This window comes from Periophthalmus magnuspinnatus, chromosome 14, assembly GCF_009829125.3.
Source record: "Periophthalmus magnuspinnatus isolate fPerMag1 chromosome 14, fPerMag1.2.pri, whole genome shotgun sequence".
In the NCBI taxonomy this organism is placed as follows: domain Eukaryota; kingdom Metazoa; phylum Chordata; class Actinopteri; order Gobiiformes; family Gobiidae; genus Periophthalmus; species Periophthalmus magnuspinnatus.
Genome location: NC_047139.1, coordinates 21496460 through 21517453, shown reverse-complemented (window position 1 = coordinate 21517453; position 20994 = coordinate 21496460). Strand labels below are relative to the sequence as shown.

At 36.8% G+C, this 20994-nt stretch overlaps 1 protein-coding gene across 1 annotated transcript; it reads right to left on the bottom strand.

The window, feature by feature from the left end:
• Window positions 1-706: 706 nt before the first annotated feature.
• kptn (kaptin (actin binding protein)) lies at window positions 707-19542 on the bottom strand. The gene is made up of 12 exons (XM_033978553.2): window positions 19091-19542; window positions 14485-14567; window positions 13548-13632; window positions 11764-11818; window positions 11022-11100; window positions 10013-10086; window positions 9049-9155; window positions 8111-8209; window positions 7954-8017; window positions 6484-6619; window positions 4581-4754; window positions 707-1077 (listed from the first exon to the last, which is right to left on the bottom strand). The coding sequence occupies exons 1-12, from the start codon at window positions 19290-19292 to the stop codon at window positions 943-945; spliced, it is 1293 nt and encodes a 430-aa protein (XP_033834444.1). The 5' UTR covers window positions 19293-19542; the 3' UTR covers window positions 707-942.
• Between the last annotated feature and the right edge of the window lie 1452 nt (window positions 19543-20994).

Sequence of the window (20994 nt, the reverse complement as noted above, 5' to 3'; positions counted from 1 at the left end):
AGCCATAATTGGGCATATTTAGGTCACAAAAATGTGAAAAATTGATAGATTATGATATATGTTTAAAATTTTTGGTTCATGTTGTTGTAGTACTAGATACACAAATTTATATATATATATATATATATATATATATATATATATATATATATATATATATATATATATATATATATATATATATATGGGAAAATGAAAACTGGCATTAACAATTCTAATTTTGCTTTATTTTTGGGAGTAAAATCTTTAATGAACTAGGCATTATATCTATCTATCTTTCTATGTAAATTAGGTCTCAAAAATCCTTCTGTCTCACCTTCACTCATTTTATATTGCCATATATCAATCTAATTATGTTCTCATCTGCATTCACCTGCTTATTCCTCTTCTCTGCATCTTCCTCTCTGTAGAGTCTGAGCTCTCACTATCCCACAAGAAGGCAAAAGAAAATCACCACACTAACCATTTTAGACTTTTTTAAATGGGCAAATATAATTGTTCAAAAATACACGACTGGCAAAGAAGCAGTTTGAGACACCCCCGCGGAATCAACAGGGACCGACCCAAACTTGTTATTTATTATCAGCAAATCACTGTACACTATTTACAGCACATCAGCGTTGCCCATTTTATAATTACACAAATCCCAGTGAGCATAGCCCTCATTACAGGTGAAGAATTTTCAAATTAACTGAGGATAACAGCATTTGTCAGTGCATTTATTAGCCTAATGAGCTAGTTCATGAGATATGTTTACAACCACGGCTTGACATCACGCCTTTCAGTCTTTTACACGGCACATGTGGTTTTATTTTCTAACCAGTGTCTTTATCGTAACAACGCTTAATTAAATGCAGCTCTAATCTAATTCTTCACATTGGGACATTTTTATAAGGCCCCTGTGCAGGCTGACTCACACAGATAAACCAAATGCACTTTGTCCTAATTGGAAGACGTCTGGATAGCGCCCCCCTCAGCAGTGTCCTCTTCCTTCTGTGTGACTTCAGCCTGGTTTCGATATGATACCCGTTGGGAGAGCCGGTCCAGAACCAGAGCCGCGGTGGAGCTGAGACTGTGCTGAAGTAGATAAGAGCATTGTGTCAGATATGTCACGTAATATCACAGGCGGTTATCAGTGTTTACATGCACAGCAAAAAACAATCACTATTGGATTTCTGAAGTTATCTGATTAGTGAAACACCAGTTACATCTGATCCCACTTTCGACGTAACCATTGGTAGAGTGGTCAGATCCAGTGACCCACAGGTTCGGGTGCAATTCTACCTCCCACAGTTGAATACTGTTGTTGTGTCCTTGGGCAAGACACTTAAACCACCACGCCCCCTGTGTTAAAGTTTGAAAGTATTTTATTGTACTTTGTTTTCTAAACATCAGTTACTCAACAAATACATTGATTGGTGTTTTGATAATCAGATTTCTCTTGTGCATGTAAACACACCAACAGTCAGATCAATTTATTGGCTCAGATGATTGTTATCGAAGTTATCGGATTTTTACTGGCCTTGTAAAAGTACACAGTTATATCTGAGGTGAGGTATATGATTTCTTTCTGATTGTTCACACCAGTGCATGTTTGACGAGGAAAATTATGCAAAAAGGGCAAATGAATGTGGCAAAGAAAAAAATACAAGTGAAATCTGATTATCAAAAACTCTTTTAATCTTTAACATTTTTGCTTGTATGTAAACACACACCTGATTTGTACTGGTCATGCAAACTGTACCCAGTGTATCAGAAGTCACATTCGACCTGGGAATAAAACTGCATTTTGGGGAGAATGGAGGGATGCACTGTTCAAGGTATTTTCAGCCAGTTACATTAAGAAAAATTATGTTAGACCAAGGCTAACATATCAGTCATTTTGTCCTAATTTCAATAGTTGATGAAGTACTAAATTTTGTTACTTAAGTAAAAGTACAGATACAGAGGTAAAAAGGTTACAAGTTAAAGTACCCATTTAAAAATGTACTTCACACAAGTGTTGTTAAAGTGGTAAATGTAGTGATATTGATTAAAAAGATTCATATTTTGGTCGACAGTAGCAATATGAATGAATTTGTGTATTTTTGTTTGCTCAAAGCCGAAGCTTAAACTCGAAACCTTTTGTCAGGATTTTACCACAAGCATGGTAAAAATTACCCCTCAAATCATATGAAAAGTATTTTTTAAGTCCAGTTCAAAAACGTAGTGGAGTAGAAAGTACAGATACAGTACAGTACAGATACCTCAGATGTAGTAAAGCAAAAGTAAAAACAATTCACTGTAAAACGTACAGATACCTAAACATTTTACTTAAATACAGTACTTTACTACCTTTACTTTGTTATCTTCCACCACTGGCTCATTTGAAATTAGGAAAAGGAAAAAAATAGAGCATACAGCCTTTTAATTAATAAGTTATAAAAGTATAAAAGTATAGCTATAACAACAAGTAACAACTTAAAGAAGACACATTATGTCTTTTCAGTGTATTTAGCATTAAGATCAAGATATTACGCAATATTTTGAATTAATAACAGAAACGGTCCATTGACTTCCTATTCAAGGCTGCAGAACCAGCATTTCACTGTAACAAGGAGCAGATTTCATGTTTTCTATTGTCCGATTGTTAACATTTCTGAACGCTACATGTTTGACCCGGAGTCTGAATCTTATGAATAACCACAAATAAATACAGATACAGGGGGTAGGTGAAAACAGACATTTTCTGAGAACTCAAGCTTCAAATGCATGAGAATAAAAGATTACTCAAACACACATGAATTGATCAAAATGCAACTTTTGAGTATACAAACGATGAGGGAATATATTTAGTTTAATCTACCATGGTCCCCAATGTAACAAAAACAGTGCGGTACAATCATTCCTCTCCATTGTCCAGATATTTCCTCCTCTAATTGGTTCCAAATGTTTTATTTGACTGTAAATCCCTTCATTTAGTTTGCTGAATTGTAGCAATGCATGTAATTACTTTGGTTGCATTTAACTACCAAAATAGGGTTAACCATAAAACAGCACGAACCACAAGAATAACAGCAAACGCAGCCCTTGTTTTTCTGCCCTGAGCTTGTAGAGGTCAGCAGCTACATGACCCCTTTAAATTTGTTGCTGAATTTGTGTATTTTTAGCTCATGAGCAAGTCCCTCAGAATGCCTAGTAGCACCAAAAGTACTCATAATGTTTAATGTATTTAGTGTTAGGCTATTCGCTTCTGTAAAAATATAACATCATTACAGTTAAGATTTCACTAAAATCTTCTAGTCTAGTTTTTTCAGTTTTTTATTTTTTATTATGGCAAAGTTTTACAGTTTATCATTTTACTTCCTGGTTGAAAATGGGCAGCAGACTAGAGATGACTAGAGACAGACCAATGTATTGGTTGGCCAATATATATCGAGCCGATATTTGGACTTTTTAGCGTATCGGCCTTGGTTGATCGGTATTCTAAGCAATCAGCATCAGTATTGGCCATGAAAAAAAAAAAAAAAACCCCAAAACATATCAGTGGATCTCTAGATATGACCTAGGTAGATGTAATTCCATAAGTGTTACCCAGCAATCATGTTTGGTTTACAAACACTTATCTAAATTGTACAATAGCTATAATGTTATTTTCTTAAATGATGGTTTAAACTGTTAGAAAAATCCCTTCCTTGTACATAAATTATCCCTGCATTTGGATAGAATTTGTGGTGTTGAAAATATGAATGATAATACGTTAGTCTTATATATTGCTTTTCCCAGGGGCTCAAAGTCGTCTTACAGTTTTGTGTATTATTGATTAACTCCACACTGTGATGGTAAGCCTCTATTGTAGCCACAGCTGCCCCAGGGTAGACTGACGGAAGAGAGACTGCCAATCTGCACAATTCTGTGCAGTCTACCATCCAAGTACTAACCAGTGCCAGCCCTGCTCAGCTTCTGAGATCTGACGAGGAGGTTTTGACAAGGAGGTTTGGACTGATGACAGAGATAGAAGTATTCCTGTGTTTTTGTACTTTGTATCGCAGCTTATTTTCTTATTTCATATCGGGTGCAATTCTAAATGTTGATAGTGGTATTGAGGGAGTTACTGCAGCCCTGTACTCCACCCAGAGCCCTGAGGTCAGCTGACCAGTTCCTGCTGCTGTGCCCAAAGTGGGACTCAAGACCAGAGGTGAAAGCGTCTTTTCTCTGGCAGTGCCCAGACTATGGAGCAGCGCCCCCGACATTTCAGATCCTCTCAATCTTTAACACAGTTTAATACTAGACTGAAAATCCACCTCTTCTCCCTGGCATTTAGTACTAGCTTGACAGAATATATTTGTGTTTTATTGTTCTTTTCATATGTATTGTGTTATCTGTTTATTTGTTTTTTGTTGTTTTTTTGTTGTTGTTTTTTTGGTTATCTGAAGAAATTTGAATTTTATTAACTGATGTAAAACTATGTTAAATATTAAGTACTATCCCACCAAACCAAGAAATAATTTAAAAAACATGTAATATGCACTCAGCATGTAATATCCCCAGCTGCAATGACACACACTACACCTCTTGTATTGTATTCTACTGTATTGTACCTGTAAAATGTGCAGGCCCTTGAGAGTAAGGACAGCCAGTTCTTTTAGCCCATCTCCTGTTAGATCTAAGTAGATGATGGACAGTAGAGGACTCTTGAAGCTCCGCCTCCACTGCAGCTGAAAGTGGCCGTCCCCTCCGCTCACTGCTGCCTGGTATTTGTAACAAAGAAGTTCCTGCGCAGAAGGAGGGGGGAGTCCTTTTGTAACAGAAGAACTGCATTGAGATAAATATGCTGTGTATTATGCCATGTCCAGAAGTGGGTAGAGAAGGCAAAATTGGTATTGGAGTAAAAGTAGTGTGATGTTAAAATATTATTACTCAACTAGAAGTAAAAAGTGGTGACCCAAATAATTAAAAGTAAAAAGAAAAAGGTATTTTGGGAAACTACGATTTGAATACAATGTAACAGTTTTTTATGTAAAATGTATTTAAAATCAAATTTATAATTTTAATGTCACTGGACAGGCAAGACATTAAATAATGCACAGAATTATTGTTTTTCCAAAGAATATAAACAAAAATTACAAAACCAGATCATATTACAAGGAGCAGTGTAAGAAACACAAATGTTCAAATCATGTGATATTGTGAGTGTAACGTTTTTGTCACAGTGTGAAGAGTAATAAATGCTTTTACTTAAAGGGTCTATATTACCCTGTTTTCTGATCTATGTTATTATGTTGTTTCTTCATCACAAACAGACCTGGAGTTGTGTTTTGTTTCATTCACACATGTTTAACACACAAATCCTGCATTTTTAGGCTGAGTTCTTCTCTCAAACAAAGAACACTTTGTTCCACTTTATGATGTCATTTGGTAATAGAGGAAGTGCTCCACTGTGTTTTTAAAATCCATACACCTTCACTAGAATCATCTGGATGATTTCAGCCCAGTCTCTACTGAAAAAAAGGTAAAAGGAGCTGTTAACTAGAAAACTATCTCTTCATGACATCACGAGATGGAACACGGCATCTTGAGCGTTTCAGATGTAGATACACTAATACTAAAAGATTACACAAACATGTGTGAATGAAACAAAGCACAACTCCAGGTGTGTTTTTGAAGAGGTAACAGTATTATAACATGCCTTAAAGCTCACAAAAGTCAATTTTGTGTAATATAGGACTTTTATGTAAAAAAAACTACTACCGGTAGTTAGAAGTAAAAGTATGCTATAAGAAAAGTTCAGTTTCTTCAAAAAGTACACACCCCTAAAAATTTATCCAGCGTTTGATGGTGTAAACAAATGAAAAAAGGAAAAATACTTATTTACTTATTATTATACTTATTACTTTAATTACTGTTATCTCTTAAAATAAGTTTGTTGTTTATTGGTTCAACTAAAAAAAGTTCAGTTGATGTTGTTTGACCGACAGGGAGTACTGCTTTGCTTAAAAATATTCTTCATACTTTAGTATCCCAACTACAGCCACAAGGGATCAGTAAAAGAACAAATAAAGACTTTAAAACCGAGCAGTGGCAGTGTAATAGAGTGGTATAAGTCTTGAGTGCTACTAGTTTAGACATAATAATTATCTGCAGAAAACAGATCACATTAGCTACCATAACCACAAAGCTGCCCTTTAAAAGTCATACCCCAAAATGATTTTAGTGAGAGAAGACTATATGCTTTTTCAGTGGATTTTGCTGTTTTATTTAGTTAAAAAGTAAAAAAAAAAAAAAAAAAAAATATATATATATATATATATATATATATATATATATATATATATATATATATATATATATATATATAAAAACTTGCATGACCAGGATGGTAGGGCACAAGCAAATCTATCATGTTTTGATGTTCAGATTTTGTCTCTAATTTGCTGTACCCGGCATTTTAAAAAATAAGAAAATGGACCAAAACTAACAAATGTATTAATACATTTTCTATACCTGTCCATATGTTCCCAGCAGCACTTCCTTTTGCCCGTCAAAATCCAGGTCAATAACGAGAGCGCTCAGAACAGCGTCAAACTGATCACTTTCTGCGAGGTACACGGAGCGGGCCAGGCCGTGCTCCTGAACGTCTCTGAAAGAAAACACACAAACTTGACTAGACCTTTCATCTTATGGTTTTGTAAGTTTTACAGTTATAATCTATGACACCTGTGCATCACTGTTTAAACGTTTTGATATTTTAAATCACAAAAATGATCTAAAAAAGACTTAAAAGAAATAAGACTGTATTGTAAAAAGATAGCTAAAATTCACAGGAGCAAGGAGATGATTATTTTTCCATCCGTGTTAAATTGGCTGTGCAACACTGCTGGATCCTACAGGTATCATCATTTAAAAGGTACAGTGTATAACTTTCTGGAGGTGTCATCTGCATAATTCCATGGAAAGATAGTTAAAACCATATTTCGGAACATTTTCCAAGGAAATAGATATGTTTTATGCCATACTGTGGAATATTCTAGCCAAAAGGATGACATTTCCATAGAAACAAGCAGCAGGAGGCCCTTTTCCAGGTCAAGTAAGAGTCAGGTTTGTGGAGATGCTCACAGTAGGGACACATGTTTTTCAGTTCAATAAACAACCAAAATGAAAGAAAGATTTTATTTTATCTATTTTTTGATAATCTGAGAACAAAGTAGTTATAGAATAGTGGACGTGCATGGGGGTAGGGGAAATGGGAATGTTCAGTGCAATGGTGTCCCTTTTATACTCAGAAGCATAAAAGGGAAAACAATTATAACATGGTAAAATATCTTATTTGACATAATATGCTCAATTTCACATAATATGCCCCCTTTAAAGAAGAGATACTGTGCTTGTGTCTGCTCTATAGTTATAATGACACCCGTGGATCATAAAGTTATACTTTTCACATTTTAAATTGCAATATTCTTCTAAAACGACTTAATAAAAGAAAAAAATCTGCTGACTTCCGCATTAGAAAACTGAGTTGCCCAGTGGGAGCTGACGTCGCCGTAAACGTAATCACAACAAAGAGCAGTGTAGCGGTCGGTCCCTCCTATGGATAACTGCAGATCACACTAGCAAGTATCAGATTTTTTTCATTTGTCCCAAAATGACTACACGACACCGCCGAATCCTGTGCGTATCACAGATTAAGTAAATAAAATTAAAGAACGAAGTAAGTACGTCACAGTGGGCCTGTACTGATAGAGGTGAAAACAGGGGTTGATCAGAAATATGGCGTCTTGAATATAAGCGATTAGAGATATAATCAATTGCTCAAACACACACGAATCACTCCAAAAACAACTTCAAGAGGGTAAATGAAAAGGAAACAACTATAACATGGTTAAACGTTTTGAAAAGTCCATTTTGCAGAATAGGTTTGCTTTAAATCTTTCACCTTGTAATTTAATGCAGTTACAAATACATGGGGCATACCTGTAGATAACGGCCAGCTCTATGGTACTGGTCACTAAAAGGTTGAACCCACCCATTTCCTCCCCTGCAAAAATGAATGCACATTATGAGAGTGTATTACATGAAAAATGAACTCACTGAATTTGATGTATTAAACAATAATAGAGGAGCCACAGACCTTGAGTTATCTCGCTGGATGCGTTTTTACAGCTGAGTGGAAAGAGCAGCACTGTAGAAATTGGACTGTCAAAGTGGACTCGCCAACTCTGCAGAATCTCTGGCACAAACAAACCACAATGAAACACAATGTAATACGTCTTAAAGTGATGAGAGGCTAAGACATGTCTAATGACGGCCTGGTTCACACACAGTCTCTTAGCCACTATCTACCTCTACTTACTCACTCTCTCACTCTCTCTCACTCTCCCCCTCTCCCCCTCTCTCCCTTTCTCTCTCTCGCTCTAACTTTCTCTCTCTCTCCCACCCTTTCTTGCTCTCCTTCTCTCACTCTCCCTCCCTCTCTCTTTCCTTCCCTCCCGCTTTCTCTCCCTCCCCCCCAAACACACCCTCTCTTTCTTATTGTCTCTCTCTCCCCCGTCACTCTCTCTCCCCCATCACTCTCCCTCTGACTCTCCTCCCTCTCTCACACTTCTTCTCTCTCCCCCTCTCGGCCCTCCCTCAGTTCCTCTCTTGCCCTCCCTCATTCTCTCCCTTCCTCTCTCTCTCTCTCTCAGTTTTAGTTTACTTTGTAGTGTGAAGAGAAGTCAATGAAATACAGCTGAGAAAGGGGCACTTAAAGGTGCACTGTGCGACTTTCCAGATGAAGGGTCAGCCTTCAGCTTGTCTCCATGGAAATGTTATTTTTTGCCTTGAATCTTCCACAGTATGTAATTAAACTTTGATTGTAAGTGTTTTACTGCTCAAAAACCAAATCTAAAATCATGCACCAGGGTCGCCTCTCTACAGATCTAACCTGTAATTTGGCCTGGTTGCGTTACCTGCTTGTCTCCATAGAGATAGATAAGCTTAATGGTATACTGTGAAGACAAGCAGGTGCGGATCCTCCTCCAGAAAAAATGTTACACAATGGACCTTTAACAGAGTAAAGAGTCTTACCTGGACCAGTCTGGTTCACTAGAGCGAGTCCCACACATCCGCTCTGACAACCAAAAGCAGAGAGTCGTCGACCCTGGTCCAAACTCACCATGTCCAACCACAGCACACTGGAAAAGAAAAGTTTATTTGATTTAAAGTTGTAAAGTTGGGGTGTAGTGTGAGGTGACTACAGAACAACAAGTTTATTTATATAGAGCATTTAAAACTACTTCAGCTGACCAAAGTGCCTCACATAAAAGTCAACAAAAAACACATATAAAAATAACACGATACATAGGAAAAAAACAATAAAATGATATCATGTCTAGCTAGTATTAAATGCCAGGGAGAAGAGGTGGGTTTTCAGTCTAGTCTTAAACTATGTTAAAGACTGAAAGGATCTGACAGGCAGGAGGCGCTGTTCCATAGTCTGGGTGCTGTCACAGAAAAGGCTCTGTCTCCTCTGGTCTTGAGTCTGGCTTTGGGCACAGCAGAAGGAGCAGGTCAGCTGACCTCAGGGCTCTGGGTGGAGTATAGGTCTGCAGTAACTTCCTCAAATTAAGAGGGCTCAAGACACTTCTGAGAATGAAATTCTAAATCTCAGTAGGACTTTTCTGTCTAAATAAATAAATAAATAGTGACAGTGAGTTACCATAAAAAAGCCTCTTCCTTTTACTATGTTTTCTGTGGCTTTTTTAGTTTAAAGGTTACAACATATTTGGATAAACATTAAATGACATACATTATGTAATTATGTAACTGGTGGAGGGACTGTAATGTGCTTTGGGCAATTGAGATGCTATAGTTTTGCCTGGAATGTTCCACAGTAGGACATTAAATATGGTTTCCAAAGAGACAAGCCAGAGATGCAACCAGAACAAGTTATAGGTCAGATATGTGGATAGAAGCCCATTCACTGTAAGAATACAAGGTATTTCTGAGCAGTAATATCAAAACCACAAAAGTTACATAGTGGATCTCTCACTTGCTGGGGAGTTGTTCCAATTCAGGGAAGAGTCTCTCAACTGGCTGCTCCTCAAACTGGTGCAGGGAGGCGTTCTGTCCAGACACAAGAGACCAGAGGAAAGATGAATGCTTTCTTTAGACTGGCTGTGTGTGTCAGGCATCTGCTGCAGTAAAACGCCTCTGAAAACACACAGTGTTCTCACAAACTGAAAATGTATGTAAATACACAAAAATGTATGTAAATACACAAAAATGTATGTAAATACACAAAAATGTATGTAAATACACTAAAATGTATGTAAATACACTAAAAGATGAATTCATATTGGGCCGGGCAATACGTGGAGATACATTTGAATCATGATATGAGTCTGTTCAATCTACCTCTAGCTTCAAACACACTTTTCTCCACCCACTCCTATTGATAAGACTCTGAGTGAGTGACAGGTGGAGTTAACCAATCAGTGAAATGTGATCTTTATAATTATAATTTTATATATATATATATATATATATATATATATATATATATATATATATATATATATATATATATATATATATATATATATATATATATATATATATATATATATATATATATATATATATATATATATGTGTGTGTGTGGGGTGGGGGGGGGGTGGGGGGGGGGGTGGGGGGGGGTGTATGTGTGTGTGAGTATATGTCTTGATTATTGCAGAGAAAGAGATAAAACAGGATCAATAATGATGTACTGCAGTGAGTCCATGAAGTTCAAAACGAGTGGGAGGAAGTTTCAAAACTAATTTTATCCAGTGATCTGAGCCCAAAAAAAACATTAACTTCCTGGCATATTGAATTCTGCAGAAAAGTTTTAAGAGTGAATATGTTTCGTTACTCATTTAAGTATCTTCTTCAGTTCTGACAGGGTTCTGGTAAGTCAATGCTTTATATCTGTCTAAAGGAAGGAGCTAAGCTTTCTTGCATATCGCCCACGCTGAATTCATATGCAAAAAAAATCTGAAATCCCAATGGTTTTCTTCACCTCTTTGTACAGGTGAATCCTCTGGTCATGTCCGCTGAGCAGAAACACTGTCTCTTTGGCTCCATCCTCACTCTGCACTCTGAGACACAGGGCACATTTAGTATTCAGAAAAACCCACTTCTGTCACACTGTGATCAGAGGCTACGACACGTCTAATGACGGCCTGGTTCACACACAGCCTTTTATCTGCTTCCTCCCTCCCTTGTTCACTCCCTCTCTCACACTCTCCCTCCCTTCTTCCCTCTCTCTCTCTGTCCCTCTCCCTTATTCTCTCTCCCTCTATCTCACTTATCCCATCTCTCACAATCTCCCTCCCTCCCTGCTTTGCTCTCTATCACTCCCTCCCTCACCACTCTCTCTACCTCCCTCTCCCCTCCTCTTCTCTCAGTCCCTCACTCTCACTCTCTCCCTCCCTTACTCTCCCTCTCTCTCTTCCCCTCACGCTCTCTCTCACTCTCTCACTGCCTCTCTCTCTATTCCCTCACTTTCCTTCCTCTCTCACTCTCGCTTTGTCACTGCTTCACTCTCGCTGGCTCCCTTCCTCGCCCACTCCCTCCTTCCCTCCCTCTCTCTCACTCACTCACTCTCTTTCACTCTCTCCCTCTCTTTCCTCCCTCCCTCACTCGCTCCTTCTCTCCCTCCCTCACTCACTCTCTCTCACTCCCTCTCCTTCTCTCCCTCCCTCACTCCCTCTCTTTCCTCCCTCTCTTCCTCTCACTCCCTCCTTCATTCACTCACTTACTCTGTGTGGTAGAGCTGGAACGGTGTGAACTGCAGCTCCAGATTGAGGCAGCTCTCTGTTCACACAAACACAGTAACATGAACCAAAACATGTGTCAGAAAAGGACACAAATGTCTGAGTCAAAGCCACAGTCGCAATAGCCACTAAATAAACTTCAATAAACAAGAGAAGAAACTATAGTTTTAGGGAGTCGATATTTATCATGGAGACTTTTTCTTTGCACACGTGGAAAGTGTTTGCTATGTCTCTGTACCATGTTAAAATTTTAGCAGTAGAGAGTTGTATAAATATCTATGACTCATTTGTACTTGCCCTTTAGTAATCATGTGCAGTACTGTAATATAATGTGAATCATCAGTGGTACAATTCACTCTAATCACTTTACACAATATTTATTTATTCTATCCACATGCTGCTCTGTACACAACCATAGTCTGAGCCACTTGTACACAACAGTTTTGTAGTCTTTGTTAGGTCTGTCACAATGACACATTTTGAAGTGCAATGTATTTCGTTGAAGTAAATATAGATGATAAACCATAATATTGAAGCCAAACCATAAAGCAAAATTGTCCCTCAAAAAGTATTCTTAATGTACAATATTGTTTACATATGTACTGCAAAAATTAAATGACAGAACACTTAAGTAGTTAGTTTGTGTCTATAATGAGTCATAGAAATGAATAATTCGACCTTCTACAGTTCAAATCTCATCGTACTGCAGAAAAATAACAAAATATTTTCTGTTTTAACAAAGAAAAAGTCCCTAAGATAAATACTGACCCCAAAAATTATTGTTCCTCCTTTCATATATTGAACCATAAGTTGAGATAGTAATTATCGTGATAGAGTCTGTGTTAGATTTCATGTATATTGTTAAGTCTTTTAAGTCTTTTAACAGCTTTTGACTTGGAGTTCATGCTTCTTATTAGCTGGCGGATCTTGAACTGTGTGTTGCAACACAGGCTGCGGTGACATGCACACGCAGATCTGATTATTATCAGACTGTTTGAATTATACGATTATTAAAAAGAGATGTAAACAGCAGAATCACTAACTTCTCTCATGGTCCCTCTGATACTCACTTCAGATGTTGTGGTTTTCATGTCATTTAATTAATGTTAAAGGTCCATAACATTATGAGGTTTTGGTCTGCATGTGACCGCTGTTGTAATAACCCATCTGTGAGACAAGTAAAGGTTTCTCTTCATACAATAATAATGTTACAATTGATACAAACTAACTACTAAAGTATTTGTACATTGTACATTTAGAATTCCAATATGATATATTTTTATATCCTCCATCCTCCATCGCTCCTCAGGTCTGCTCAGATGTGTTCGTCCAATCAGACACATGTGAAACAAAGGAGCTCATTGGTCACCTATACAAATAAAATCACATTTATCTCACCTCAGACAGAGTTTGTGTTTTCCTCACTGATTCTGCAAAAATCCGTAATTCCCCCTGTGATATTTTTTTCCTTTATTTTGTCCAATACGGGTGGACCACGCCTGTCCCTGACTGGCTAATCCATTTTTCAATGCATTTGAAAACGAGGAGATTCACCAGTGACCAGAACAGGCATCTTCGTAAAGTATGGAAAAAGTGTGTATTCTGGATCCCAATCAACTATTTAAAATATTTTTGGAGAATAATCCTGCTTTAGGGTTAGAGTCACTGGCATAAATGTGTTTCAATATGATCGCTTATCATATATGTTTTCTTCACACTTAAAAGGTTGTTGTTATGTTGTGTTGTTATAGTGACAGACATTCACTCACGTGCGATAGACTCCAGGTTGAACTCTGACCCCGGCTCATAGTCACAGTAGATGTTCAGAAAGGGAGTAGCTTTGTCCCCAGAGTCCTGCAGCAGAACAATGTAAAATAAAATGCTTAAACAAGTTACTTCAGGATGATTTCATTAGATCATGTTGAAAATCTCTATCTCTATCTATCTCTAAAAATCTGTATTCTTTTGGGCAGGTATTATTTCATTGAAACGTAACAGGCTTTAATAGTACAGGTTTTACTCTAGGGCTGCAATAATTACTTTAGCAGTCTGCCATTCATTTTTCAATTACTTCTTCACAGAATAATTTCTTTTACACAATGAGATTTTAAAAATACAGTTTGACCAAAAAGTTTGAAACATGGAGACTGAAGGAGATACAGAATATTTATACAAGTCTGTGTAATCTCAGTCGTTCAGGTCTGATCCAAAGTAAAAGAAAAATTTAAATATGTCAACTAAACAAAAAGTGGTGGTGGTCACTGCCTTATATCCGTCTGAAGAGAGGAGGGATAGATAGATATAAGGCAGTGTCCACCATTAATCTGCCCAGGTTAATGAATGAAGCCACTTGGATGAGCTGCGAAATATCTTCACTCACAACTTTTTGTCCAGTTGACAGATTCAAATTTTAATTTTAATATTTATATAAGTGTATTAATGAGAGAAATTCTTTTTTGACATGACATTTTGATTTAATAATGCAACTCTTAGTTATAAGAAGTATTTTGTCATGTGTTTTAGCATCTGTAAAGTTCAGATTATGATATAAAAATATTTTAACAGTTCAATGATCATGATTATTACAATTAATTGCTGTAGCCTTATTTTATTCAAGTCATGATTGGATTTCTTTTTCAAATGTTTTCTTTGCGTGTTTGTTTTATAACAGAACATAGTACATAGACAGTTGAGACTACTACACACCTTTATGAATGTGATCCCCACCACCAGACCTCTTTTGGGAGGAGACTTGTTGAAAGCATCGATTGATACGATTTCAGCGTCGACTAAAGACAGAAAGGAAATTAGGCAAATTCTGTGTTTTGTATATCGTTCATATCCTACACTTCAAGTAAACTAATACAGAAAATGTATATATTAGCATCCAAACCGCCAAAATTGTGTTTAAAGGGCTTATATTATGGAAAAATTGACTCTTGAGAGTTTTAAGTCATGTTAGAATGTTGTTACCTTTTTAAAAAACATACCTGGAGTTTTGTTTTGTTTCATTCACACATGTTTGGGTAATCCTTGTGATGTCATGAAGCAATAGTTTTCAAGTTAATACCTTTTACCTTTTGTTTAATAGAGATAGGAAATTCCAGGGCTGAATTTATCCAAATGATTCTAGAGAAGGTGTTTGCAGTTTAAAAACACAATGGAGCACTTCCTGTATTACCACTTGATGACATCAGAGAGTGTTTTCTGTTTGAGAGAAGAACTCAGTCTAAATATGCAGGATGTGTGTGAATGAACATGTGTAAATGAAATAAAACACAACTCCAGCTCTGTTTGTGATGAGGAAACAACATTATAACATAGATCAGAAAATAGTGTAATAAGGGCCCTTTATTAAAATGATTCAAATAGGGCCTGTGCCTCCGTAGACTTGTATAAACCTGTGGGAAACACTGAGATCCCAATACCAGACTTTATTCTTGTGTAGCTGCGCTTGTGTGTAGCTGACATCGCTAACCTTAACACAGCTGAGTATACTGAATGTAACTTATTGCAGTGGATGTCGGCATATGGGAGCACAGAACACACAGTCCCGCCTCCTCGCAGTCTCTCTCTGCTTCATTTCCCACTCACACAGTTGAAATCACAGTGCATATTCAAACACATTCATTAAAGTTAAAGAGGAAGAAGGCATTCCATTTTACAGCCTATTAGTTTTATCATTGGCTTATTATATTGTCATCACACCCAAACATATTACACCATCGGCATAATTACAACAAAATTATTTTGTTTATATTCATTCAGTATTTTTATAGAAAAGTTTTTGCAAATTTCTTGTCTGAATGACCATAACAGTAAGCTTTTAACAAACAGGGCGTAACAAGTATTAGCGTGTCAGGCCTATTGTGATCACAGTTTAGCCCCAATTGATATTGTACCATGAGAACAACACAATGCAATGACAGTATTTTATTATTTTTATAGTTACTATTGAAGAAATCATTTATTTATGTTATTTTTTATATTTTACAAATTGATTCAGAAAAACTCATCTAAAAAAGTCCATTTGACTCAAATTGAATAAATGCATATAATTCATACAATGTCACAATAAGATAAAAAATAAATAAATAAATAAATAAATAAATAAATAAATAAATAAATAAATAAATAAATAAATAAATAAATAAATAAATAAATATATATATATATATATATATATATATATATATATATATATATATATATATATATATATATATATATTCTAAATGTATAACTAAAAAAACGCCAAGTTATTTATTCAAAGGTGTAGAGCTCAAATTTTATGACAGAGCAGAAAAATGACAAAAAGTTCCTGACTAGTACTAAGAAAAAGTATGCATGTATATACAAAATAATACAAAATAAAGAGTTGGGTAACATTCCTTTGGTGCAAATAAAAATACAATTACATGACTAGATGTTTATCATGGGGTACGAAGAACAAATAGTGGCTAATTACAATGATCCACAGAGTAAGTCTCCACTGCAGAAAAGCTCTCGACAACTATAAGCTGTAATTAATTGGATGTTTTGTTTCTCTCTTAACTAAATACAGACACATGTTCTCACATGTTCTTGCTAAATAAAGGGTGGCACAGTGAATCCTTATTGGATAATTGTCTCACATTTTGCCTCTACTAATACAAAATTATGACTAATAGTAAATGGTCACATTTTTATATGGAGCTTTTCCACCTTCACAGCACTCAAAAGCACTTTACATCAAGGAACCACTCATTCACACACACATTCAAACATATGCAGATATTTTTGGGGGGTAAATGTGTTATTGCCTCTACTAATAAAAATTATAACTAAAGATTAAATAAACTTACAAGTTCATATTTATGATAAGGTATTGTAAAATATTTTAATACCAATTTATTGCCCATCCAGGACAATACAAGATTACTCAAACATGCATGCAATTAAAATATTCCTCTATACAATACAAGATTATTCACACATGCACGCAATTAAAATATTCCTTTATATTACTGAGTAAAGTAATAATGATAGGACTACAATGTCCCCTATTGAGCAGCTCATTGTTTCTCAAATTGTGGGGCTCCTTCAGGTGGTATTTGGACAAGTGTTATAGATCTGGTTTAGCCCTAGATTAGCCCTGGAATAGTCCTGTTATAGACCTAGACTGGTCAGGTTATAGACCCAAAATAGTCCTGTTATAGACCTGGTTTAGCCCTAGATTGGACAAGGAATAGTCCTGTTATAGACCTGGTTTAGCTCTGGATTAGCCCTGGATAAAACCTGGAATATTGCTGTTATAGACCCGGTTTAGCCCTAGATTAGACATGGAATAGTCCTGTTATAGACCTAGAATAGTCCTGTTATAGACCTGGTTTAGCCCTAGATTAGAGCATGAATAGTCCTGTTATAGACCTGGTTTAGCTCTGGATTAGCCATGGATAAAACCTAGAATATTGCTGTTATAAACCTGGTTTAGCTCTAGATTAGACATGGAATAGTCCTGTTATAGACCCGGTTTAGCCCTAGATTAGACCTGGAATAGTCCTGTTATAGATCTGGTTTAGCTCTGGATTAGCCCTGGATAAAACCTGGAATATTGCTGTTATAGACCTGGTTTAGCCCTAGATTAGACATGGAATAGTCCTGTTATAGACCTGGTTTAGCTCTGGATTAGCCCTGGATAAAACCTGGAATATTGCTGTTATAGACCTGGTTTAGCCCTAGATTAGACATGGAATAGTCCTGTTATAGACCTGGTTTAGCCCTAGATTAGACCTGGAATAGCCCTGTTATAGAGCTAGAAAAGTCATATTATAGACCTGGAATAGTCCTGTTATAGCCCTGGTTTAGTTCTGGATTAGCCCTGGATAAAACCTGGAATATTGCTGTTATAGACCTGGTTTAGCCCTAGATTAGACATGGAATAGTCCTGTTATAGACCTAGAATAGTCCTGTTATAGACCTGGTTTAGCCCTAGATTAGAGCATGAATAGTCCTGTTATAGACCTGGTTTAGCTCTGGATTAGCCATGGATAAAACCTAGAATATTGCTGTTATAAACCTGGTTTAGCCCTAGATTGGACATGGAATAGTCCTGTTATAGACCTGGTTTAGCCCTAGATTAGACCTGGAATATTCCTGTTATAGACCTGGTTTAGCCCTAGATTAGACCTGGAATAGTCCTGTTATAGACCTGGTTTAGCTCTGGGTTAGCCCTGGATAAAACCTGGAATATTGCTGTTATAGACCTGGTTTAGCCCTAGATTAGACATGGAATAGTCCTGTTATAGACCTGGTTTAGCCCTAGATTAGACCTGGAATAGTCCTGTTATAGACCTGGTTTAGCTCTGTTATAGACCTGGTTTAGCTCTGGATTAGCCCTAGATAAAACCTAGAATATTGCTGTTATAGACCTGGTTTAGCCCTAGATTAGACCTGGAATAGCCCTGTTATAGAGCTAGAAAAGTCATATTATAGACCTGGAATAGTCCTGTTATAGCCCTGGTTTAGCTCTGGATTAGCCCTGGATAAAACCTGGAATATTGCTGTTATAGACCTGGTTTAGCCCTAGATTAGACATGGAATAGTCCTGTTATAGACCTACAATAGTCCTGTTATAGACCTGGTTTAGCCCTAGATTAGAGCATGAATAGTCCTGTTATAGACCTGGTTTAGCTCTGGATTAGCCATGGATAAAACCTAGAATATTGCTGTTATAAACCTGGTTTAGCCCTAGATTGGACATGGAATAGTCCTGTTATAGACCTGGTTTAGCCCTAGATTAGACCTGGAATATTCCTGTTATAGACCCGGTTTAGCCCTAGATTAGACCTGGAATAGTCCTGTTATAGACCTGGTTTAGCTCTGGGTTAGCCCTGGATAAAACCTGGAATATTGCTGTTATAGACCTGGTTTAGCCCTAGATTAGACATGGAATAGTCCTGTTATAGACCTGGTTTAGCCCTAAATTAGACCTGGAATAGTCCTGTTATAGACCTGGTTTAGCTCTGTTATAGACCTGGTTTAGCTCTGGATTAGCCCTGGATAAAACCTAGAATATTGCTGTTATAGACCTGGTTTAGCCCTAGATTAGACCTGGAATAGCTCTGTTATAGAGCTAGAAAAGTCATATTATTGACCTGGAATAGTCCTATTATAGCCCTGGTTTAGCTCTGGATTAGCCCTGGATAAAACCTGGAATATTGCTGTTATAGACTTGGTTTAGCCCTAGATTAGACCTGGAATAGTCCTGTTACAGACCTAGTTTAGCCTTGGAGTAGTCCTGTAATAGTCATGTTAAAGTCTTGTATCTCACCTGGGATGTAGGTAAACTGCACCTCTTTGGCCACGGGGCGGACTTTCTGCTGCAGCTCTTGGTACCTAAAACAAACCACTTTTCCTTTGAGAGTAGCGGCCAATAGTTCCTGATCTCCGGCTTGACACAGCCCGTACATGTTACTTTGGGACGGGAAGCGGCTGAAGCTGTCCTCCACAAACGGGTACGGCTCACGGGACATGCTGACAACAGAAGAAAACGCCAAATCAGACCAAGAAATGCATCTGTTTAAACGTCTGCAGTGGCCCAAACTTCATGTCCTCTTCACGTGACTCTAGAAATTAGAGTCATGCGGTTAAAACTGTGCTGTTAAAAGTCTTGAAATAGTGGAGGATTTGAATTTTGGTATTGAAAATGCACTTGAGCAAAAAGTTCTTATTAATAAATCCATGCAACTGCGAGTATCAGTGTTTTCCATTCACAGAAACACAACATCCGCTTTTGCAGGGCTGCATTCAAATAAATCGTAATTTCAGAAATAGGTATGACGGCAATAGCAAAAAAGTACTTACAAAATTACTAAGGTGAAGCTATTTTAAATATATCAAACTCTTTGTGAAATTATATCAGATATTACACGGAACATGTAGTATATTCTAAATTAATACATGTGCAGAATAATTAAAATAAAGGAAGTTCAGTAAAATCATAACGTTTCCAAACGCACCACCAGATTATTTCTATTTCGTTGTTATTTAGTTGCAGATACAAGGCGCTCCACGTACAACTCTGCCACACAGTGGTAGACTATAATACTGCAATAATAAAGCGGAGGTTTACTTTATATTGATTTACAGAAGTAAGCATTTTGAAAATATCTGTAAAATGAAATGGTAGGTTAATTACGGTTTTTTTTTTTAAATCTTTAATTCTGATCGGGATGAATGAGCTGCTGACAGTCTCATTTCGATTGAATTTTGTAATGACGTCGTGTATCCACCAGATGTCAGTAAAACGTGTGTAGTGGGCGTAATGGCCAGAAGACTAATTTGTGAACAAACAGTAATATTTAAACAAATAAATTGATTAAATACACAATCTTATTACCACTTTTTAAGTGGTTTAGTCATTTTGAACATTATATGGACAATATTTTATTTATTTATGTTTTATTTAAATTATACAATCAAATAAAACTGTCATTTTGACCTCTTATTTATTAGAAGTAGCCCTTTTGTGAGCTAGGCCACTTTCAACACCTGATGTCCAAGCTAAATGTAATGTAGTCATGTCATGTAAAATTTACGTTGTATGTGTGATATAGTTTACACTTTTAACAGACATGCATATTGGCTATAAGTGTTTTATGGATTTTCGCAATACCTTTAATATGGAGCTGCAGGACAAGCTTGATTCTATTTAAATATATCTGCCCCTTTTCTATTTTTGTTCAAAACAGAAATAAGAGTGAAAATATTCCCTTACAAATAAATGTCTGATAAATTGACTCATTTCACATTGAGATCCTGACCTCACGGGTGGTGCCATGAGTTTGACCCCTGTACAAGTGTGTGAGGCCCTGTACAAGTGTGTGAGGCCCTGTGCCGCTCTGCTCCATATTGTGAGGGGTCAGAGGTGGCCCTGTGTACACCCCCACTTCTCCTAATACCACCTGGTAATCCATTTGCGGGATTAGTGTCCACTGTAATCAGCCATCCTTCACTGTGACACACCTTACCGCAAACTCACACAAACTCCTGACTCACACAAAAACCATGAGAAGAAAAGATATCAGGAATACAAGTTTGCCAGCTGAAGTCGTCAATTCAATCTTCAAACACAGAATATCTGGTTCATAGTGAATAGTAAAAAATATATATATAATAAAAAAAAAAAATCCTATCCTAGAACAGTGCCTGTGACAGGTTAGACTACTCATTGTA